The sequence below is a fragment of the Pithys albifrons genome, chromosome 15 (assembly GCF_047495875.1).
Source record: "Pithys albifrons albifrons isolate INPA30051 chromosome 15, PitAlb_v1, whole genome shotgun sequence".
NCBI classification, from domain to species: Eukaryota; Metazoa; Chordata; class Aves; order Passeriformes; family Thamnophilidae; genus Pithys; species Pithys albifrons.
The window spans coordinates 12,771,890-12,797,310 of NC_092472.1; the positions used below are offsets into that span (position 1 = coordinate 12,771,890).

At 41.1% G+C, this 25,421-nt stretch overlaps 1 protein-coding gene across 5 annotated transcripts in view; it reads right to left on the reverse strand.

Annotated features, from left to right (window-relative positions):
- Positions 1-25,421, reverse strand: part of SGCD (sarcoglycan delta) — a 218,125-nt gene that overhangs the window by 76,880 nt on the left and 115,824 nt on the right. For all 5 annotated transcript variants that reach the window (XM_071570080.1, XM_071570078.1, XM_071570079.1 and 2 more), the window contains exon 3: positions 13,402-13,503. In XM_071570080.1, coding sequence (XP_071426181.1) covers positions 13,402-13,503 — 102 coding nt within the window. The remainder of the gene's footprint in view (positions 1-13,401; positions 13,504-25,421) is intronic.

Below are 25,421 nucleotides of genomic sequence, written 5' to 3' on the forward strand. Positions count from 1 at the left end.
CTATAGGAGGTGTTGTAGCAGTGGGACTATGGATTTGTGCTAAGTTATAGCCTATTTTCTGCCTTGGGCTGTCCTAGTTATGATCACAGTCCAGTGGTGACAGATCTCCTGCTGAAGTAAACACACTGTAGGTAGGCACAGGAGAGAGGGAGAGAAAAGAAAAGAAGTCTGCTGAGGCTTAAAATATTCTAAATCATCCAACTATATAGCTACTCCACCGCTCATAACTTTTACTCCAGTCAAGCGTGTAGACCTCTGTTCATGTGTTTTCATTTTTATGGCCTTTCGGGTATCCCTACTGCCTGCCTTAAACATCTTTTAAAACCACTGGTAAATCATACCTCACTATCCATAAAAAGACATTGAAAGACAATATCAAAATTATATAGAATGACTAATTTCTGAGTAACTTTCCCTCACCATCAGCATTACTTGGACCATACCACAACCAGAAACAATTAGGATCTCAGTCAGTTAGTGAGGTGAATACACATTTCAGAGCACATACTCTTAATCCTAAGAAAAGAACAGCCATATATTCCAGAAGTCAGATTCAGCAGACACTTGGGTTCTGCAATGCTCACAGCTCCTTTCAGACATTCTGTTACTGCACTGCATAACAGCAAGTTATATATCCAGATATTTTTCTCTAAGAAGGCTAATAACATGGCTATCTCTGAACATTGCTTTGAAATTATAGCTTTCCTTTGCTGCATGTCATGGATCGCTTACTTCTTGTATTAGATTATAAATGGCCATGCCAACTTAGGTATGCATGTACAGCACAAAACACAGGCAGAGATCCCAGCAGAGGCCCCTGGTGTTTCTGAAATTCAGTTGCTGCTAATAAGAAGAAGGGAAAACATTTCCATATGTCTGTATTGGGAAAAAGAATTCATGAGTCTCTGATTCATCTACATCCATATGCTGATATGTAGACAATACTTATGGACACATAGACATGCGCAAGGTAGCCAGCAACAGGAATCAAATCAATCACAGATCACAGCATGTGATTTTCCTAATTATGAGTAACACCTCACATTTTTTATCTACGCAGAAAGCACTTTGTGAGCGAGCAGATGGCACTGCTATGGGATGGCACCAGCCTCGACGATGCAGAGCATTTACACAGCACACTGAAAAAATGACACAACACAAGCTGCTTCCTGGGAAAAAGACTCAAATTGAACAAGTGTCACCAAACAAAATACACGTATTTATTAAAGTTCTGAACTTATCTGATCCAGCCTCTCTTTTCCAATCAAATATATACGTGCAGGCCAGGGAGTGATGCTATCTAGACATCATTGAAGTCGCTCAGAACAGCCACGTGAGCTGCCAGCACAGAGGAGAGGAGTCACAGACCAACTCGAGTCTAGTTACAACCCGCAAACCATTTAAATCCACACAAGCAGAATCAATAGGAAGAAGCCCTGCAGAGAAAGCAATTACACTGCAAAAGCAACTATATTACAGCACGGTGAGGGCTGGAGGCAGGACACAGGCAGCTATCCTCACTTCTGTGATTACCCAGTGGAGTTCTCTCCAAAGCATCTGGCCTGTGAAATGACAAGGTTCAGCCTGGACATGTTCCTGAAATCAAAGAGTTTCTGTTTCTGGGCTCCTGTTGCAATTTTAAGGCTCTTCTTTATGAGCCCCATCCTTCAGGACTGCTGTGCTCCATAGGCAAATACAGAGCTGTGCATCAGGAAGCAGGTTTGAAGGGCACAGAGTGCTTTCCTTTCCAACAGCTTCATGGGAGTAATAATCTCATTTCCTGGATCTGTAATTATTTATTTATTGAAGACTGAGAACTTGCCACTGTACAAGACACAAAGAAAGATCATCTGACCACTGGTGGTGACAGAAAATGCAGCTTTTCTATTTATATTCTTGGTTTTATATGTGTTTTTTCTGCATTTTTTTCCTGAGCTGCTGTAAATGCATATACAGCATGGCAGGTTTGAAGCAGCTATAAAATGATTGATGAAAACCATATTTAGGGCTTGTTGTGGGAATATTTATTGTAGAAATATACTCAGTTTTGTAGGGGCATATTGGGGAAAATGGGAAGGATGGAAAAGAAAGGTTGGGCCTACATTTACAACTGTACCACTGATACCAAAGTAATTTGATTTGCTCTAATTATGATACAGTGTTATAGAGTCACAGAAACACTAGCACAAACTGTTTTTTAATTGCTGTTATCTAACCACTTTGTTTCTTCTGCTGAAATGATCAATACTTGGCTTTAAGAAGGATGCTCTGACAGTCTACATGACTAGACAGAGTCTTCCTCACAAGAATAAGCAGAGGGGCCACGCTCTGACCTGCAGTGCCGGAACAGTTCACGTGTGAGTTACTGTCAGACAGGAACTGTCTCAGAGACGAAGAACTGCAAACCTCCCTCTGCCTTGGAGAGGCTGAATGTCCAACAGCCAAGGAAAAGGTACACTTGAGCAGGTAAAATGACAGATGCAGCTAAGCGTGTGACATGGAATTGGGCCAATCTGGAGGAAAGATGCTAAATCGTGCTGGACTTTGCTACACTGAACACATGCACCTACAGAGAGAGCACAGGAGCAAAGTTCTGATCAGCAGGACAACTGCATGAGCGGGAGCAGGCTGTTTTGTGTTGGGATTTGACTGTATTTTGCAGCTGCCAGTCAGCAGACACTCCTGAGTATCTGCTTCAGGGTGAAGAGAGGGGAGAACACAGGGTGTTGCTGTGGTACAGGGCCCATGAGCAAAAATACATCCCTAACCAGCATCACTGGGGAGCTGGGGAGTGGTATTTCAAGAGATGTCAAGCTCACAGAAAAAGCAGCAGATGCTTTTTCCATGCCTGGAAGAAGACAGAAAAGTTGTTTGGGGAAATGGTGAGTAATGGCAAAAGCAACCAAAGAGACTGGGATGTGTGAAGGTAAAACAGAGCACAGGGAGGAATGCAAAAGCCAAGGACCCCGATTACTCTTTGGCAATCAGCAGGGTAGCTCATCCTGTGTGGTTGTCTCCTGTTTTTAACAGAAGGTATTTGCCTCCTGGTATTTTTTGTTCCTGAAGTTCTTTCAAAACTCTGGAGGAAAAAAACCTCATCAGTGAAAACACCCAACCAGTAGCTCCTACTAGTAAAGAGTCCAGAAAGGGTCCTACCTGTATGTTCCCATTTCTTCTACTTCACCTAAGCTATGCTTCCCAGAGTGCTGCATAATAGATAATGTTGCAGAAAGAAACAAAAAGCCTCCTGCTCTCCCAACTGTGTACCAGCATCAAGACTCATCATTTATAAATAACCGTTGCGATCTTAAGAAAACATATAGCAAAGGTCAGTTTGCAGGAGGAGCTGGGGATTTCAAGAGGTAGCAGAATACAGAAAAAATATTTTGCCATGAAGCAACAGTAGACATGCAATCAAAGGTGCTTCTCAAGCCAGCAGCAGTGACAACATACATGCCACTGCACCATGCAGACTTTACTTCATTTAAAGAGTGAAGGATGTTTGGCAAAAAAACCTGGAGGATACAGGCTCTGAACATGCAACCACAGATGGTGTTAGAGGAAACATGTTCAGGCTCATCCCACCAACTTGTTGCCTCCCAGCCATGGACACCAAGTCCCTAAATCAACTTCAGCTGAACATGTACTTTTGACCTTTTACAGCAATTAGTGTATGTTTGGATTATGAAGTATTTGGTGATTCACTGTGTGGCTTCACCTGTGTGTACAACACAACAGTGAATCTGCCTAAAGGACAACACCAACTGCTCTAAGGTAATGAACAGCTGTGCCCACTTGGTACTTCAAACCTGCAAAATACACCTAGAAAAAAATCAGGAATTTAAAAAATAATGACTTGTTCACACTCTTACTGATCAATCTAATCAAAAGAAAGATAACAGCTTTTGGCTAAAGAACTGAAAAGCCCTGCTGTTCTGCCAGACAAGTGACCTCTCTTCTCCCCTCAATCAACCCACTGTCTGTAATTTTATTTATCTCTTTGGAAAAATGCACTCTTCAGCTGGGCTGCCTTGGGCTGCAGTCCTGTCAGATTATATCCAAGAAGTCTCAGTTTGCACTCATACTTGGAAAAGAAAACTTTCCAGGCACTGTGAAGAGGAATAGGAGTGATTCAGTGAACAGCAAGCTTCTCCCTGAGTCAGTAACCACCCATTCACGGTGCCACAGGTAATCTTTTGCAGCAGCTGCTGGTTTCTTACAGAGAAATAGAACTCACACATTTACCACTTTATTCATTAGATGCCCCATGACAAATCAACCCCTCATCTAAATCAAGAGAGAAATAAGAATATCAAGCTGTAGCTGGAAAGAAAGAGAAAGGAAAAAGCTAGGTCATAAAATCAATTTTAATTGCCTAGTTTTAGATTACTAATTAAGAATCCAACAAGGTAACCTACACCAACTAAGATACAGTGAAAATCTTAGCATGTATTTACTCACCATTTTCATAAACAGACCGTGATTTATAAATGAAATTACAACAGTGCTGTATTTGAAATAAACTTTAAACTAAACCTTCCTTTGTAGACAGAGAATAATTTTCCAAAGGAGGATGTGTCTCTATCCTTAGAAGGGATGTTTCTGGGGGAAGCTGGATGACAACAGCACTGTACAGATTATGCTCTCTGGGGAACCTCAGAGGTGCTAAGGCAAAAGCCATGGAGGCTTTAGCTCTACTCCTGCTCAGGGTAAAAATTAGGGCTTGAAAGTCAGGAATATCCCGCTGTTTTATGTAAGGATGGCAAACAAGGATTGTGCTTGATGGATGAAAAAGGAAGGCATACTGTGAGCTGAAACACCTTGAGTTTTCTTTCTTTTCCATAGGTCACTCCCTTTCAGAGGGAAATGAGGACCACACTCCCTGCTAGTACTTCATACAAACTGCCTCAGAAAATTTTAAGGCCAGCCTGGAAGAAACCTAAAAATTTCACTGGACTCAGAATTACAGCACATCAGGAGGAAATCAATGGACATATAATATTTTATACTGAAAACCTGCAATCAAAATTGGAAAAAAAATAACAACAAAAAAAATATGGACACCACAGAAACTGATTTCTTCCACCTCCTCCCCAAGAATAACAAATTTTTACTGTATATGCCTAGCTCATTGACTGGAGTTACAGCCATGTTTATCACACACATGCACAGTAGTGTTCTGCACTCCAATAATGTGCCACTAATGTTGTTGTGGGACTGCTCTTTCCTGCCGCTGGGAGTTGATGGCCAGACACAGCCTCAAACAGAAATCAGAAACAGAGATATTCCAACCAGGAAGATGTTAACAGCCAAAGAAATAGTATTTTTTTTTCTTTCAAAAGCAGCAAGTCAGCCTGACCTGCAACCAATTTGTTCTAAAAGAAAAGGAGCAAATTTAGAGTTGTCCTTGCTTTTCCCTGTGTTCTTCTTTCTCCAAATACAACATCTGTCATTTAGAAATAAAACAATTAGAGAGACTCTTATTACTGACATTGCAACTAGCAAATGAAACCTGGAAAGCCTTCCTTTCCTTTCCTGTTGCAAATCAAAAAAACATACAAACTGAGCTGTCTGTAAAACCAGTTGTGTGTGTCTGCACTTCGTAATGACAGCACAACTTGTCTTGTCAACTCATGCCTTATAAAACAGATAACTTTCCTGCCAAAATAGTTTTGATCAGCAGAAGAGTTGCAGAAGTGTTTGCTGTCCTGTAGTAAGAAGACACAAAGCTCTACTCTTAAGGCTTCTGGGAAAGATGAGAAAAACCTTTTTTTTCTTTATAATTGAATCTTTCCATTTGTCTTTAATGTTTCCTTTGCCTATTTGTCTCTATGTTCCTCCTACCTATACTATATGAAGTTTCATTTTTTTTATTTTTAGTATTAGGAATTTGTTTTTGTCTTTCCAAACCAGCCAGAATCCTGATTCTCAGCAGTGATGGTAAATCCTTAAACTCAAGGCCTTTCCACTTCTGAGAGAGAAATGCAGCCCACACAATCACATGTTTTTCGTGCCCCACTGTCCTCATTTTCACAGCTGAAATACAAGCAATTTCTGGGGTCATGGCAAAAATGCAAAGCCAAAGGTCAGAGCACACAGAGCACCCAGTTTTAACCCAGAGCTCACTTTGAGCTGTGATGCCTATCACTTGTTTTTATGACCACAGAGTCCAGCTGTAAGAGTTTAAAATGAAGAGGAGGTGGGAATCAGATCAGAACAGCAAAACAAAGACAAGTTCTGAATAGTTTCTCTCTCCTTACAGAACCAGTTCAAACAGAGAAATTTCACCTGTCAAAGGGAAAAAGTAAAACACATTGAGAGACCATTTGGGAAATTCTCTACTTCCTTCCTTGTTTGCTCTGGACCTGTTAACTGGTATGCATCACCTCCAGAGCTCAAATGCCCTCATTAGAGGGTGAAAACCACAGACTATAAAGTGGGTTTCCGGCTTATGGGTTCAGGTATTTCTGCAATAACCATATTGGGTTTTCTGGACACAAAATCTCCACTGATGTCAGGATAAGAAAGCCCAAACCTGTTGTTCCCAGGGTTAGTTCAGAGATGTACCCATAATGCAAATATAGACAAAAGCTGAGGTAGGTAGCCCACTTGGCACAGCTGATTGGCTTTAATAGGTGTTGATTACACTGCTCATATTGCATGAAATTAAAAAGCTTACAAATGTTATAAGCCATTACCCTTCCATTTAAGAAAGCTTATGACAAGTTAGCAACATCTAATGAAATCCTTTTCTAAATGCCATAGGTAGCCTCCATGAGATTTTGCTTTGAAATGCAACTTGTGGTGTTATTTCAGAAAGTTTGTTTATGCCAGAGCTTCCTTTCTGAACTTCTTTGGGACACACTTATTTGGTAGCTGGTGGGATACTTTGGTTCTCTGTTGCACTCTCATTATGTGACAGGCAACATCAGCTCCTTGCACAACCAACCAGAAATAGGCAGAACAAGACTTATCTCTGGTGTTATTGGACATAATCCTTTAGCCAGCCAACAAAATTCCCTTCAAAATTCAAAGCTGAGAGACTTCTGACCAATTCTTCTATGACGGTAAAAGGAAATGTTTTCACAGTTGCTGTAAAATTTACTTAACTTTCACCTTTTCAGCACACTGGAAATATCACAGAGCCACTAACTGCCCCCAAAGCGCTGGGGCAGCCAAGGTTCAGCCTGAAGTAGGCTCTCTGGATTTCATGGCTTAAGAATGAAATTTATTATAGGAGAGCATATCAATTTTATAAATCCCACTGGGCCCCCACAGTCTACTGTTGCATGCAGACTCAAATCTGCTTTGGATGGCGATGGCAGCAATATCTGTACATCAGGTGAAGACACTTCTTCCAAAATGATGCTTTTTGCAACTTGCTCTTTTAGTGTGTCCCCTGCTGACTGCCAGCACTCCTCTCTGCTGATCACTGTCGGGCAAGCAAGAGTCAAACTGACCAAAGTGAGAGACACATTTATAGCAAAAGCACACTGGCATGGAATCTAACAAGGTATCTGGAGTGTGGCCACAAGGAATGCTCGACAAGCCCCATAGGGAGGATAGGGAATGGCCAGGCATGGCTGCAAGAAGCTAATTTCTGTTGGCTATGTCATCAAGAGCAACCTTGTCCCTGTTTCCACACCTGCTCCCCCCAAATTATTAGAGCTTTTAAACAGTATCTTAACATCTGAACAAAAAATCAACTAAGAAGGAGCAAGCTATGAAGATGCAGTCAGAGGATGTATTGTGCTTCAGGAGTTGATCTCAGGTAGTGAGAGATTTTCCACCTGAAGCTACAGTGGCAGCTGAAAGGCCCCCGAGGCCAATGCCAGGAGACCAACACCTCCATGAGCTGACAGGAGCTCTCACTGGCTCATATGAGTCATAACATGCAAAGAAGACGACTCCTCTCCTCTTTGAAGAACCATTCACTGAAGGAATAGTGAAATGTTGGGAGGAACAGTGGCTTGAAGAGGTGGTGGGAGCACCCAGGGACTGCTGAGTGATGGCAGCATAGTGAGACAAACTTCATTTCCACCCTGTGATGGTTTCAGTGAGAAAGCACTTTGCTAGATCAAATCATCAGGAACTAATTTAATATCCATTTATTTCTCTGTAAACTTTGACAAAGGAAGAAAAGGAATAATTTTGCCTTCTTCCACAAAAAAAAAAAAAAGGCAGCCTTCTTTCATGCTATCTATCTGAAAGCTACATTTCTACTACACAGTTTGAGCCTCATATAAAGTTGCAATTATCTTGCCATCTGCATTGCCTTTTTATCCAAATTAGTATGTTAGATTGCTTATAAATATGTATTTATGGCTATGAGGCAGGTATGCCCCACTGTGGGCACATGTCAGTGTTTAATCCAAATACATGGCTTATTGTTTTTCAGTGTGTATTTTTAGCTTGGAGGCAGGTAGACCTGCAGAGCAAATAATACAAAAGAATAGGTCCATTACAGAAGTGCTTCTGTGCTTTAAAATTATAGCACTCTTCTTCCAGATCTGAACATTGTGAGACAAGTACATTGGCAAAATAATTATTTATCACTCTTAAAAGCTTCCTTTAAAATTTCTATCATTCAAATACTGGCTGGGGAAAACGTAAAGGACAGAGAAGCATATTTTATGCACTTGCTAGTCTAGCTTTTATGCTGATGAGAACTTACTAAACACCAGTAAAGGGAATAACAGTTATCAGCCCTAATTCACAACTGTGAATATTTTAGACCAAACAGATGCCCTTGCAGAATCCCAGCCAAGTGTTAATGACAGTCCCAGTCCTTCTTCTGCTGGAGTCACTAGTTATTTCATGTGGCTTCAAATGAGGGCAGGTTTGCTCCAATGATCTGAGTAAGCATGCTCCTTTTAGAGAGACACTCATTGCCACAATGAGCAGGACAGGGACCTCTGACATCCCCCAAAGAAAGGGAAATAACAAAAAAGATACAGTCCTTTGCCTCAGGGTTTTCATTTTTTTGTTTCTTCTCCTCTGATGTACAGGATTTTTCTTTTAAGCTCTTTTTCTTTTCCCAGTTGATTAAAAATAATGGAAAGCAGACCTTCAACATGAGACCATCTAAATACAATAAAAGATACCTTCTAAAAGACACTTGAAAATCTCCTCAAAATCTGTCCAATGATTTTTGCCACCTCTTACACCTGTGCAACAACAGACCTTAAAACTCCTCCAGGTAGAAGAGACCCAACAGGCAAGGTTGGTGCCCATGTTTAGTTCTGTGTTCCCAGACCCATTAACAGGAGAGTCTGCAAGAGACCTCAGTGGGCAGGACCTCAGTCAAGTGCTTTATACTGAAGCAAAGTCAAAGTTATCAGGCAAATCCATATTCTTGTCTTTATAAGGATTCAGGATAAGAAAAAATTAAGTCCAGGTGTAAACATTTGCAAACCAAGGTTCATTTTTTCTATCTATGTACTTGAAATGAACATTGAAAGGGCAAACCCCTCCTAATCCTATCATGGCAATGTCTTTCTCTGCTTCCTAAAGCTGAGATTATCATCTCATTGGTTGTCACATAGCTCCTGAGAGAAGTAATTCACTGGATTTTCCTGTGTTATCACAGCACGGGATTTTATTTCTGTTGTTATCAGAATGGAAAATGCACATAGCTTGTTCTCTGTCTTGCTCCTTTTGAGTTACTTACAGACCTGGACGTGGCAAGCTTCAAAACACCCCAGCTGCACTAAGGAAGCTGAATCTGGGCTCACTCTAAATTTCTAGCAACCTGCTTCTTAGCAGCTCCTCTCAACACAGGCAGGAAAATTTCCAGTTTTAAATTTCTATTCCAATTAAGGCAATGAAGACTGAAGCCCCCTAAACTGTTACTATTGCTTTCCAGCACATAAAATTAACAATTTGTGCTGCTGCGTGCAACTTTCAGTCAAAGTTGGTCTGATTTATAAGCAAGCAGATGGTTCACATGATAGTCCACAATAAATTGCAACAGTTAGAAAGACAGCTACATTTTGAGAGTGACAGTACAGCTGAGCTACAGATGGGTTTATAGACGACCCTTCCAATTTTTAATAATCTCCGTAATTTATCTGCAAGAAAAGAAATATGAGAATTCCTAATGCACCTTCTTGACTAAGTACAAATCACTTTTATTTACACAAGCAACACTTCATGGTCCAGTTAACTTCTTAATTAAAGGCAGCAAGATGCTCATGTTCCATGCAAGTGGCATGGAAAATACTGTTTGGTGTGCAATATGTTCTGCTGGGAGTTTAAGATTCTCTGAACACTCCTAGAAAAGGGAACTCATCTATCTCATCTCTTTTTAAAACAAGACTACAGGAGTGCAAACACCACTACCACCAGTTATTTTTCATTAACCTCTGGATAAACTTTAGCCTCATGCAATAACAAAGCTACATTTATTTGCAAGCTCTGATACTTGAAAACAGACTCCCAATCCATACTATAAACCAGTATTACTGAGCAAGGACTAGGATTGGGAAACAGCAGGACCAGAGATCCTCATCTCTGTATAAAGACAGAGGGTCACTCTTAAATGGGTGAGGGAAAAGGAAAGCAAGTCTGGGGGTGTCAGCTGTGATGCAGAAAGAAACCAGCTGGCAGCAGCTTGAAGAAGCCAGTTCATATCAGGGATTTTAATGGCCACTTCTCCAGCCTGGGACTGAACCACAACAGTCCAATCCTTCTGCTGGCATTTTTGAAGGGACTTTCAAAAAGATGCCTTTGTTGGATTGTCATTGATTGCAGAGGTTTTTCTACAGCCAGTCTCATGGAATGACATATTAGGGCTTTTCCTCCACTCTAAACCTTGATCTTCCCTTCCAGCCAAATTAATTTGAAAAGAAATCCACTTTTAAGTGGAAATCCAAAACAATTGTTACAGCAGAAGGCACGGATCCTAGAAAAGCAAGTCTGTGTATAATTGTAATTACCACCTTCCTGGGACTTAAGAGATGTGGCAGAGAAGAGGCACCAGTGACAAATCCAGACTTTCAAGAATAATCACAATTCATGTTTTGGAGATATTTCAGCAGGGATTGCTCAGCTCTGCCCACAGCAGGGCAGTGTGGGGAGCAGCATCACAGAGGGACATGAGTGGGAAAACCCACTTCACTGAGATGATGGAACTGCAGCCCCTAATACAAAAAGGGATTCTTCCCCTGCCCTTCCCAGGCAGCACCAACAGCCATTCGTCCCCTACACAGAAGAATACTGAAGTTAAATTTGCTGTGTGTTTTTTTTTTTAAATAAAATTAAACTCCTCTATAAATAACCAGACTCTGAAAGTTTTTGGAGACTATATGAAACCATTATTTATTACTGTACACAACTCTTAGGTTGTTTAATTAAACATATGAAAAATTGTCTCTGTAAGATTATTTCTGGGATGCTCTTTACTGTTATTTATCATATTGTTTCTGTTATGCTTCACATATTTAAAGCTGCATTATGCACTTCTGAACACCCAGAGAAGATGACTATGGGATTAATATGGATGTTCAGCTGTTACTGAGTGCTGAGTTTAGCACATTATTTTAACAACATTCATCAGGTTCAGGAACTGCTAGCACACTTCCCTCCAAGACAACCCTGGGTCATACTACTGTTCTTTAAAAAGATGTAGTGTTGATTATTTAGGAATATTTTAAAATAGTCTATAATCCTTTGATTGACCACAACCTTTTAACTTGCTTTCAAGAGGTCAAATTCCCATACAAGGACAAGAAATCAGGAGTTGTCTGAAACAATAGGCTCACTCTTGCTGCCCCAAGCCCAGCAGTAATTCCTGAGTTATGAGCAGCCTCAAAGTTGGCACAGGCTATTCCAGTTTATTCTAGTGAAAAGTCAGACAAAATATACGCATGGTTTGTGTAACTATATAGTTAACACAGTTCCCAGGACTCATCTCCTGAAGCCTGCAGGGATGCTTCAGCTCACCAGACTGTAGACAGACCTTCTGGCTGGCAGCTAGATCCTGCTCCACTAACAGTAAAAGTAATCCAGCATAGGGGATAAATGAAGGAACATATGCAGGCTTGTTCCTTGCATTCAGTAATCTGTCAGTTGTGTGGAAATTATTTTCACAACCTTAGGAAGGGGACACCTTTTGTACTGCCTGAAGTATTGAAAATGTAGATCAATATGACGATATGAAAACAGTAAACTCCCCAATAGCAAGAAGTAGTGCTCAGTTCTCTTAGTAATCCAATATTATTTCCATCAATGTAACTAGAGAAAAAGAAATGTAAGTAAGGATTTGTCAGTCTATTTATCAAGCCAAGTGCTGCACCTGGTTCCCACACATTTTATGTTAAATAGCGTATGACATGTAAGGTTTTGTGGTTCAGTTTTAATTCAAGGATGAAAACATTTATAGATATGAAGGTTTTCTTATTAAGTTTTCTTCCTAAATGATTATGCTTGTTCCAATCAATTCCTAGCCATCTTCCAGAGGTTACAACCTTCAATAATTAAATCGGATATTGTATTGGCTGTTGTGTTCATTCTGCTACAAGTTCCAATTCCTACAAGAGCACTGAAATGCTAAGATGAAAGGATGTTAAGTTTATTTAATTAGCTATCTGCCATTGTTATCAAAATGGAAGGTTGGTATCTGACTCAAATTAACACTTTAGATCAGGAAACAAGACAGATGGTATCTTCTGACAAGGATCCTGGAAAATTTCTGTAGTCATTTCAGTTATTTCAAAGCTGCTCAGGGCAAACAGGATTGCATTAGAAAGAGCAAAAGTCACCAACAGTCAATGAAGTGCTGCTATGAAAATGCTATTTCAATCATACTTGGGTTCTTTCTCATTTTCAGTTGTTAACATTCTTGCCACTTTTGTCAAGCAGTCACTCCTAGCAGTGTTGAATTTTAACTGCACATAATTAAACCAACATGAGCACATAATATGGGTTCCATTGTGCCAAGACACAACAGTTCAGGCCCTTGGGTCAAGGCATCACCTATGCTTTCTGCAGAAAAGGTGTAACTAGTTAAAAGAGAGGTGGATTTCAGAATTATCTGCCAACTCTCTGCCTCTAATCCCTCCTTTCTTACCTAGCAGAAATATTAGGTCATTCGGTTGAAGGTTTTTTATGATAGATCTCAAAGAAAGGCAAAGACAGCGAAACCTCCGAAGTCCTGGAAGTGTTTTAACTGTGACTCACACAAACCAAACCCAAGTATATGAACTTTGCAACTACCCAGGGGATACTGTACCTGAACAAAGTCCTCAAAGGTACCCACCACTGCCTTACTCCCCAAATTGCATTTGTATAGAGCAGCCAATGGCCAAAATAATTTATCTAATAACCACATCACCCTGCCACTTCATGGTTTCTTTCTGTTAGGGCTACAGAAACATGCTTATGCATTTCCCAAAAACTTACTGGTCTTGACCGGATTTCTTTGGCGTAAAGAGGTTTCAAGAATTCTGAATCTCCCTCAAGCTTCAGACCCTTTTCGGTGATTCTCAGGTTCCCCATTCCATCCTAAAAGACAGACAAAAAGAAATAACCCCATTAGTTACAATTACTAAATTCACCAGGCTGCCAATAGCTAATTTTTTTCCATGGAAGATAACATGTATAGCACTGGGAGGCACTAGAGAATGCAATTACTTGTGCTATCCTTGTCGCTCAGTTTCTATGAAAAAGAAAGTCTATTCAGAACAATCTGCAATGCCCCCCAGTAAACCATTTACACAGATGAAAGATGTTCCTTTAAGCTAAATCATTCTCTACTCACAGAGACGCAGCAATGTTCTGTGTTAACAGGAAACTATTCACTGTAATATTCACCGTCTGCCTGTGTAGTAATGTACCTCCTCATTCATAGCAAATCATATAAAGACTGTGATTAATTCTGCCAAACTCCATATAGAGAATGTGTGATTAATTCCACTGAATCGAGAAAATAAGATTTGGCTATGTAGCAGTATGGCAATCAGATGTGCTAGGGAACTTCACCCTTGTTATTTGGGGAAATCTCTGCAAAACATGGACTCTTTTGTGGGATTTCTTTAGGGCTATCAGCCCTTACAACAAAAAGACACGGAAACATGTTGATTAGTTTCAAATGTCACAGTATTTTCTGTGCTTTCAATACCATTAAGGTGCTGCACAGCTTTATTGCAATATACACTTATGCAAATATTTGCTCTGAGAGAAGTAATGATAAACAGGAGTCTATTTCCAACAGGCTGCTCTCAAGTCCTGAGCTAACTTCTGAATTTTCTCTCCCTCAATGATCAGCTCAGGATTGGAGCACTTTCTCTGCTCCTTGCACATCCCAAGCACAGCCCAGCAATCCAAACATCTACATCCAAATATTTGGGTCTTATGAGTCATTCTTATGCCCTTCCACCAACCACTGCAAAGACCATTGGCTCGGCATTAAGTCATGGGTGTAACATTCACTTCGGCTGACTCTGAGTTCCATAGTTGTAGCTCTCAGTCCTCACCCCTTTCCCAGCCCTCCCAAGCTCCCCAGTTCCACCCCTCCTTGTACCTCCATAACAAAAATCTTGGCCTCCAACAAATGACTACAAATAGTCCTTTCTCTTTAGAAACTGTTTAGTTATGTGTGTGCAAAATGTAATGAAAGATCTGACAAATCACAACAGGAAAAGAAATATTTTTATACAAGTTTTTCTTATTTTTTTAACATGATCAGATATGGAAACACTGCCACAAAGCAGAACTGTACCAAAACATATTTCACCTTTGACACATGAAAGTTCTTTTACTAAGATGAGGGATTTAGCTTCATTTAGGCTATAATTGCTTAGAAAGGTGTGTGCATAAGAAACATGGTGTAGGTAGGGAATTGCACAGGTACATCTATAATCAAAACCACATTTAATGCAAGGTATTGTTTGTAAGATTCAGAGTGATTATCAAAATTGGCAAGGATTGAGGTAAATTAGTGTTTTTTTCTGAGAAAGAGATGGTCTGAAGAATACCTTTTAGCATAAAATTGGCTGAATCACTAGGATTGGAGAATAACTCTAGCACCTCAGTGCCTAACTAGTGGCTGTTTCAGGGATTTTATAGGAAAGAGGAATGCAGTTGGGTAGAAGCCCTAAGAAGATCAAGAGGAACCTGGAAAATCCAGGAAAACTGCATGCATTTGGATATACATCTTGCCCACTTTCTAATCCATTTGCAAAAAAATAAACCACATCTGTCCACTTCTCCCATTTTGACTGCACCTCCAGCACCAGAATGGCTAACCCAGAGAGACTTCCATGAACTAGTGCCAAAAGGCATGATTTTGAAGTAATAAAAATCAAAGACATGGCACAGCTCAGCAGCGACACTGGTCACTGGCCAGAGGTTCTCCCATTCCAAGAAGAACCATTCCCAGGTAGGTCCTTGCCAAGTTAAAATTGTTCTTGGCAGAGTGTGGTGCCTTATGAGCAAAGGTGATGCTGGGTGAAAAAGTGACCACTGCCATCTCATTTTGAAGTGAAAGCTGCAAGCAAACTTGAGAGACACATGCTGAAAATGCTACTGATCCTTGAGGGAGGGAATGAGAGATGGCTCATAAAATGCCACTGGCTACATTCCTTGGCCTGGGTGAAAAATATTGACATGAATTCTAGCTTGGTGGGAGCACAGAAGGAGTTCATTTATTTCAAGCAAATGGATGAAGGAAAATGAGTGAAATGTGATTATGCACCAAAAAACCCAGATTAAATTTTGATAGAGGTACGCTTTGGGATTTGATTGAGCAGGAATTATTACAGCTCTTTGCAGATCCTCATACGTTTTGGGCTGTAAAAAAAACCCTGCAGGTTTTTTTCCCCAAGATAGATATTTCAGTAAGGTTACAAGCCCTGAGGGCTTTCACATAACTGTCTTCTTCAGTTTTATTAAGAAAAGCTGGAGGTCAGGTGAGCTGATACGTGCCCCATACAGCTGCAAGAATGACCATCTCTGGAATATGCAAGGCTGACCACTTCCAGGGCTTGCTCCTGAGCTGAAGTGGAGTGATATTTTACCAGTAATGTGGACCTATAGATAAAAAGGGACTTGTCAAGTCACCACCAAGCTGTGCCAAACCTGAATTTTTGATGGCTCACCACTGTGTTCTATTGTAATGATATGTATGATTACATATGAAAAACACACATATGGGGCATTCAGCTCACAACCAGCAGGTCCTGTATGCCCCAAAAGAGGTATCAGGCCTATGGGACAATTTCCTACAATCAAAACATCAAGAACACATTTGATTAATTAAAGCTGGTGCATTGTCTTACAAACTCACTGGGCTGGAGAAAAAGAGCTGCTTCCCCATGTTTTCTTCTCAATCTTTGATCCTTCTCAACCTCCAGTCCCCACCCACCTTTCCCTCCTCCTGTGGCTGGAAAAATTAATAAAAGCTGCACCCACCAGACATCTTCTCATGACCTCCCTGGGATTTGGGAGCAGATGCAAAGCTTAGCACTGACTTACCATGACTAAGTCTCTGCTGCTCATGTTTCTCATGATTAAAGCTGACAGCTTTTTGTAGTGACAGTCTGGGTCAGAGGGTGAAAAAACAAGCAAAGGTTGTAACCTGAGTTTAACGAGTATCATGGCCTCTGATTGTACAATTATTATAAAATCATATTCATCTATTATTTCCCATTAAAAAAATAAGAAGCTTGTAGAATTATATAGAGGTCCCAAAATCCAAATACATTTGAGAGAAATCACTGTATGAAAGACTATTTCACAAGTTGTTTTGGATAAAGTATCTTCATCCTCCCTAAATTATAAGACTTAATAACAAATAAATGTCATATTCTTCTACAGAGAATATATATGAAAGTTCCTATGAAATTTCATGGACTGTGACCTATAAAATGTAGCAGAAAACTGCCTGGAGTGACAAAGACCAAAATGTTTTATTAAACATTGTGTCTGTGATTGGTATATATATATCCCTATCTGCCACTCTACTGCTTGTGAAAAAGTATAAAAAAACCCAGTATTGATTATTTGATACTCTGCCATATGACAATCATTGTTTCTCTCATTTTTATTAATAGACTCCTCACCAGAGTGAATTACTTTATTGTGCAAGCACAAGTCAGCTTTGTGGGAGCTCTCAGGAGGAAAGCTCCAAACAGGAGGCACAGAGTCAGGAACTTTTCATTACCACCCGCTTTGAATTATTCTGCTTTTTGGCAGGACATGGCAAAAACTTTCATGTCAATTATATCATCTATGCCCTCTATCCTTTTACACAACACCTTGTACTGGACAGCCATAAAAATTTATGTGCTATTGCTGACTGCTCTGTGTTGAAAGAGGACAAAAATCCTGAATAACATAAATGTCATTTTGATGATGCTGAGAAGGGAATTTGGTTTTTCAGTATCCTGAGAAGCAATTAATTTTTACAAACAATTATGAATTATGGTATTAGTGTTAGGGCAACAGCCCAGCATTGATGCTGTCTGATCACCAAGGCTCCTCTCTGCTTTGGTTAGCAATGTGGCCATATACGTGGCTAAAGCCCAGTTTGGTTTTATTTTAACAGCTGAAGGTTACTTTTTTTTTTAAGTGTATGGCTGGTAGCAGGGAGATTCAGTTATCAGAGTAAGAAAAATAAAAGCCAGCCTACTCAGACATGTATAACTGCTATGGTAAAGGCTTTAAAGTGAGAGATGGTAGGTTCAGATGAGATGTTAGGAAGAAATTCATCCCTGTGAGGGTGGTGAGGCCCTGGCACAGGTTGCTCAGTGAAACTGTGGCTGCCCCAACTCTGGCAGTGTTCAAGGCCATCTTTGAGCAACCTGGTGTAGTGGAAGGTACCCGTGCCCATGGCAGGGGGATTGGAATTAATGATTTTTAAGGTCCCTCCCAACTCAAACCTTTCTATAGTTCTATGACAAATACCTGGAAGTGGGGTGGGTCACACCAATCTGAGCTGCTGACACATTGGAGGGGTAATTTGCAGTGCTCTCTGCCATTAATGGGCAGCTTTATCAGACCTGTCTGGGCTCACTGCAGCTTAATTTAGTAAAGAACCAAGGTGATGATGACATATATTCACTGTGTCCCTTAGTGCCAGGATGCTTTGCCTGTCACAAACAATAAATCCACCCTCAAACTCTTCTGTGCTTCCTCTGTTCTGAAATTTCTGAACATAGGGACAAATTTGCTGTTTATTGACGTCTTTCTAAGGATTTTAAGGACACTATTGATGGAGAACACAGACTGCTCCAGCTGCCTGCTGGCCACCAGCAGCACCAGCAGGTGTTTCCCCATGGTTTTTCCTGCACCTCCATCCCTTTCCAGTTTTCAGAAGGAAAACTGTTGGCAAGGTTTGTCTGCACAGCAGGTAAGCGTTTACTTTTTTGCTAGGAATAAACTGAAGTTATGTTCAGCAATGTCCTGTGGGAGAGAATTATCTTTGGAGACTGCTCATGTCAGATGGCTGAAACACCTGATTATCGTTGCTTGTATTATTGATTGCTGGGCTCTGCATTGCTTCCAGATATGTGAAAGTTATTACACAGCTCAATACATCAGAAGTTAGGAAAAAACCCACAGCAACTGCAAGTGACCTGTTTTTTTCTTACCCTCCTGGGAAGACTTCTGTGCTGTTCTCTGACTTGACATTAAGTGTTTCCAGGTTCCTCAGATTTAAGGGAAGTCTACAGAATATATTGTTGCCAGTTCTTCACGGCCTCAAACACCTACTTGCTCTAATTGGATGTTCCCTCACTCCTTCTCCTCATTTGCTTCAGTTAATTTGTCATCATAATAAGATCCCAGCCTTCAGCTGTGGATCAGCAGCATTTCTTCCTATGGAAGCCAGAAGAGCCTAAACACCTACCAGCAGAACCAGTACCATAAAGTTAGGTCTGGTTACACAGCACAGTCCAGAGCAACTTATACTCCAACATAAGGAGACAACGTGACAGCTTCTTCCCTCTGGCATAAGACCTTGCTTTTGGACCTCATGTACAGACTCAGGCTTATGTGGACAGCAGAGAAAAACAAGCCAGTGTAACATTAAACAGGCTATAAAATCATATCCCTGTGTGCATGAATCCAGGCTTATGCTGTGAATTGCACTATGAGCTCTCCACACTGGCATTGATATCCCTCTTTCTATGCTTATTGACTTCAGATGTCCCTGTCAAATGTCTCACTGGTAGCATTTGTGTTTAAAGGCGACAGGCGCAGCGCAGGATTTGCTGTGCTGAGACCTTGCTGGGTGAAGGAAGGTGACCCCAAGTGCCCTGCATCACTGCAAGATGGTATATATTCTCTCTCCAGGGAAGGAGGGAGACACAGATGAAGTACAGCTAGAATCTTTGCAGCTATTTGGTGCACTTGAACAACATTATAAATTGCAAACTAGCAAGTGGCTCCCTGCAGAAGGCTCCATCCAGAACCTGGTGACCACTCTGTGAGAAGACACCTCTAAATAATCTCTGGTGCTGCAGTCATCAGTCATAGGGAGCTGAATGAAAAAAGACCAGCTGTGGGAGTCACCCACTGGAAAAAAGACCTCTGAAGTTGATGTTAAAGTTGTATGAGCTATGTAGGGCACTTTTAGTTCCTTCCACAGGTATGAAGTGATTAGATAGCTACAGAAAAGTCACTTGGCTTCTACCTTATGAAGAATTTTTGTGCAACTGCAGGAAATGCAGACCATTATGATTTATGTTAAATTCAGCCCAAACAAAGCTCATGCAAAGCTCAGAGCCCTTCCTTTCTAGTGGCAACTCCTGGTTCTGTGAGTTCCTCCACACGACTGCACAAGAGGCAGAAGACAAGAAGAAAGCATACAATGAGAAGAGCACAAGAACCGAAAGGACATCTCAGTTACAGCAATGAGCAGAAAATCTTGATTTCATTCCCATTGGGCTCACATGCCAGGATGGCATTAGGGATGTCTTCCAGGTGCACATTCCCATAACACCTTTCCCCTCTATCAGTTCCAAGTGTTCACCAGAGCCAACTCCATTTATGACAAAGGTTACTTAAAGAGCCCTATGAAGCTCTGACAGAAAGCAAAAGGCACTGATGAATTGGCTTTAGTGGAAGGAGAAAAGTCTTAATGAGCGGGAAGAACAAGATCAAATGTGGTTTTCCAATTACTGTTTCAAATAAGTTACAACTGACCGAGGCAACTAAATCTCATCCCTTCTTGAAAGAATTCCAAACTAGTGTTGGAACTATTTCTAAACAAATCCTTCAGCCAGAGATTGAAGGAAGCTCAGCTCTAGATTTACTGCATATTGCTGAAATTACTTTAGGCAGGAGGTATTTCTTTCCAAAGCAAAGTGCTAGTGAGTTCACTCAAAGTATGATCATGTGTGGCAAACAAAACCAGGATTTCTATGAAAAAAGCCACCCCATCTGAGAGTACATTTTTGCAGGGAAAAAGATTAGCAGACCTTTTGGGGAAATGATTATGAATGCCAGCATTGTTAGTACAACTGTGCCATCATATGCAGAATTCCTCTCTAGGGTAATAATTTCCCTTTCCATAGGTGCAGCAGGGAAGAGATCGAAACTTGGCTTTCACGCCTCCAATTCCTTGTTACAGAGCACTTTGGCACTGGAGCCGTATAAAACGAGCCATGTTCTCCTGAGCACTTTTCTGCTGTTTTGCTCCAACGCAAATAGTAAGGTTTCACATCTTATCATCAATATACATTCCAATGTGTCCCTTGAATTCTCCATCTCTTTTAGTCTAGCTCATTACAATAATTATGCTAACTAGAAGGGAAAAGACCCATCCTGCAGAAATTTGTGCTCATTCAGAAGTGGAAAAAAAGATTCTTATAGGAACAAGCAGTCTTCTAATGAAGTGATTTAATAATAAAATCAGCACATAAATCCACTGGTGCAGAGGTTGCAGAAACAGGTTTTGCAAATTATGGCCTAATACTCCTTAATTGTGACAGTCTGTCAATCACCAAATGAAGGATAGAACAAACACTTCTATTTTCAAACTATAAAGATCTTGGACACAATGTCCTCTGTGGCATCACTTCCCCAAATTACACCAAGGCTGATTCAATTCACTCATCTTTAGTGTTGGAAGAAGTTTCCAGAAAGAAGGCGGCATTTTTTTTTCCTTTCTGTCTTAGAGGATCCCTTTTGTGTTCTGTATTTAAACTCTGAAGTAAGATTTTTCTGACTAATCCAGTATTTAGCAGTTTCCCCAGCCAGCAATGAAGTTGCAGATTAAGGCCTGACAGCATGAAAAGGAAAGTACCAAGTCTCCTGTGGTGCTTCTGAAGGTGAGCTCTTGAAAATGGGGCCAATTATTGGGTCATTTGTGTCTGATGTGGACATGCCAAAAGAACTCGGGGGATTAATTAGAGTATAACACCAGGTCTGTGCAAAGAAATAAGGCTCAGGAAGACACAGTCTTGTTTCAATCCTATTCAAGATCCACACTGACACTCAAGATACAAGAAGACACAGGTGAAAAGAGACCCACCAGGGCTGCGACCACTCTCTCAAGGTCGCACCCATAGGGCACATTTCATGATTCCATCTCCACAGGGGGATTTACAAGCTATGGAAAACTCAGTGGAGGTGCCTGTTGCACTGACCTTCTCCAAACCCACCACACCTGTGTGATAAACTCGCTGCTATGGCAACATCAGCCTCCAAGGCAGGGTAATCACGATGCGAATCTGTATTTTCAGTTGCTTCATTTACGCTCCTCCACTATTATCTGCTCTGTTTCCAAAAGCCAGGAGAAAACGGGGTGGACAGGGAGAAATATTTTCAATGCACCTCACTTAATCACTTCTGAGCTCCAGCTCAGCTAATACCAGGCATTTAACTGATGAGCCTGTACTTAATCACCCTGTGCTATTCTGCAGTCAGCAGAGAGAAAATGGCAATGGAGTCCACCTAGCCCCAAATCACTCCCTGGAAGTGCTTCTTACCAGCTGCTGTGGAGCTCCTCCAAGGTGTCTTAGGAATGTTTTCTGGCTGCCTATAGATGGCTGCAATAAACTTAGACCCCAGTGATGTGCAACAGGATTCAAACGGAAAACAAATGGGTTGCCAGGCAAACTAATAAATAGATATCATGAAATAAAGTATACTTAAATAACGTGGTTCCAACTATACCGACATGGAGTGATTTCAGAGATTATTTTAATGACTTTTGTTTTAATCAAGACATACTTTCTATATGAAATAGGAATTGACCACATTCAATTTATTTGCACAGGTAGGCAAAAAGAAATTTAGTTTAAAATCAAATTCTCTGTATTAAGGGGAATACATAGTCATGTTGTTAAGTGACTGCCCTTATGGACAAAGAACTACTACTGAAATTTTTAAAGCTGTATTTGTCACAAAAATATATGATTTTGCTCTTTCACTATCAGAACATACTGAAAAATAATTTAAACTGTCTTCCAGACCTATATACAGCATGTCTATGACATTGTTGTTAGCAAGGAAGGCTCTGGGGATGGCAAAGAAATGAGAGAACTGAAAGTACTGCTCCCAGAGAGGCTGAAATAAGTATATTCCATCTATTGCTTTTTGAACAATTGCCAGCAAATAATTATTCAGAGAGGAAAATATACGGGTATGTTTAGGGTCCCTTGCCATCACAAATGGTGGGCAAAGAATGAGATCTGATCTGTGGAGTACATCCTTTTATTTCAAATAGCTCCATCAATTTACACCTACCTGGTACCTGGCCCTAGAGCAAGCAGAGGAAATCACAGAATAAAAGAATGGTTTGGGCTGGAAGGGATCTTAAAGGTCATCTCATTTCAACACTCCTGACATGGGCAGGGACACCTTCCACTAGACCAGGTTGCTCAGAGCCCTGTCCAGCCTGGCCTTGGACACTTCCAGGGAACGGGCAGTGTGGGGCTTCTGCAACAGCCGATGGCTGTGAGGCTGCAGTGGGAGCCCCTCAGGCAGAGTGTGCAGGGTGCTGCAGTAAATCACGGCATGTGGAGGGAACCCCAGTGTGCGCCCAGCGTGCCTTGTTGGCGTGGCATGGATGCCCAGCCAAAAACATTAGGCTTGCCCTAATGCTTTGTGACAGGCTGCAACTGCCCAGGAGCAGCTGTGGAGGAGCAGAGGATAAGTAGCATTTAATTTCCTCCCCAAACTCTAATGTATTCAGCTGTCTAACACACGTTATAGATGCTCTCACACAGATACATGACAGGCGCTGCACTGTGTGCATGGGCACACACATGTACACCCTCAAAAGGGAAACTGAAGCACAAGGTCAGGCATCCACCAGCAGCCACAAGAGAAAGGTGTACTGAGGGAAGAACTACCAAGGTTTCTCGCTAGCACCTTGTTGTGTCACAGCACTGCAGCTAAGAAACTATAAATATCCTGCTCATAAGAAACAACAGGTTAATTTTAGCAACTTTCAATTGCCAACAATTCAGACTCCAGATACTCTCTCATCTCCCTGCAGTTTGCATTCCTCTACCTCCTTGCCAGAAGGTGCATTATGCTTAATGCCCCTTGTCTTCCTCACAACTTTTAAATGCAAATTCAAAAGTGTTTACCAGAATAAAAACAATGTTGATGATACAGCAGGGGAAGTAGGAACTTGCTGGCCATCAACCCAAATCCAGAAGCCTCCTGCAAGACAACACTTCCTGATGTAATATCCAAAATTATCATTATGGCAGTTTATACATTTGAGCTGCAAACCAACCAGAAGACTTTGAGAGAATCTTCTTACTGTTTACTTTTTAGGAAAATAAAGGCAATAAGGCATTTTTTCTGTATCCAGAATTGATGCGTGGGGTGTTTTAAATTTCAAATTATTTACTGAGTGGGTGTTTACTGAGTCATAGGGGACTTTTGCCAGATGCCAAGAGATTCTCTTGGAAGTCAGGAATACAATACTATGCGTGTGAAAGTCAGGCGGTTACCTGAAATAGCCAAGAATTGCATGCAAAAATATACAGCTGGCACTGGCAAGTGACAACAGAGCAAGACACAGCAGCTTTTTAAACCACTTTTTTAAACAGAGTCTCAAAGCCACAGGAAAGTGATTGGTCCTACCATGCTTTGGCCTTTACAGAACACAGCACTGTGTGCCCCTTCATTACAGAAATATGCCTTATTTGGGGATATTAGCATTTCCTCCTTCTGCTCCTTCTTAAAATATGACACAACCAGAAACAAATGCAGTGACTCACAACCTGCACAATTATTTATTTTTTTATCTGCTATATGTAACCTCAACTCAGCTTTTAATTTTTTTTTTCACTAGCTTCAAAATCATCTAAATAATAAAATCTTTCAAAATAAATACTAAGTGTCTCAGATCTGGATTCCCTTTGTCATGAAACAACTTTCAACCTTTTTCCAGGCCACATGCATTTGTGATATGAGCTGCTCCAGGGCACAGTTTTGCAGCAACAGCAACATGAGTCAGAAGTGTTGCTCACTCCCTCCAGCCAGGCAAAACAAGCAAGGGCGAGCAGAACATGTAAGGCCATCAGTTTAAACACTTTATACTCTCCAGTGGGTGTCTGCAAACTTTGGCAGAAGCCCCTGGTTATGCTCCCTGGGACCTCTGCAAAGAAAATAAACAAACCATCTGCAGGAGGAAGTTGCAGCCCTTGCAGGGAGCAGCTGCCTAGTTCCACAGGGCAACCCTGGCTGTTTCTCGGCATGCTTGCAGGCAGGCAGATGGGAGACAGCATCACGCTACTTTAAAATAATTTTAAATTAATGAACTTGGTGAAATTATTTCCATCATTGAGTGTTGGTGGCTGGGAGTGCACTGGGATGCTCCTCCACACATCTCTCTGCAGGCAGAGTTGGGCTGTCAGCAAGAGGCTACTCAGCTCTTCATCATGGTCCAGACAGGGCCCTGAGGGGAACCTAGACTTTTATAGTTTTTTGCCCATTTTGGCAGTCTATGCTTATTGCTGCCTGGATAAGATTTTTCTTTGGAAAAAAAGAACCACTGGCTCTTTAATGGGGTTAATAATCACCAACAGCTGCACTTGGTTAGGGACTGAAATTGCCAGGAAAGGCAGTTTTGTCCATTAAAAGAGCAAAGAGCACAGAGCAAAACCTGGCTAACATTTGTATTTCCTTTTGGCTATCCTTTGGTGAACATCCACATCCTGTCTTCAGTCTGCCTGAATCCACGAGATTTCAGTCCCTCTCTGCACTGAGGCCACGCATCAGCAGCTTTGTCTGGGATGTGGCTGTGACAATGGGGTTGAGCTCTGCAACACTGTTACTTCCTTCCCTTCCCCTCCACCTAAATCCCAAACAAGATTTCTCTCTCTTGTTTTGGTTTTCATCACTGACCTACTTGACGTTAATAAATTTAATCTCAAAACACTCAGGGATATAGGGCAAAAAATATTTTTCCCAGGCTACTGATAAAAAATGTACTTCCAGGAAGCTTAAATGGCTCA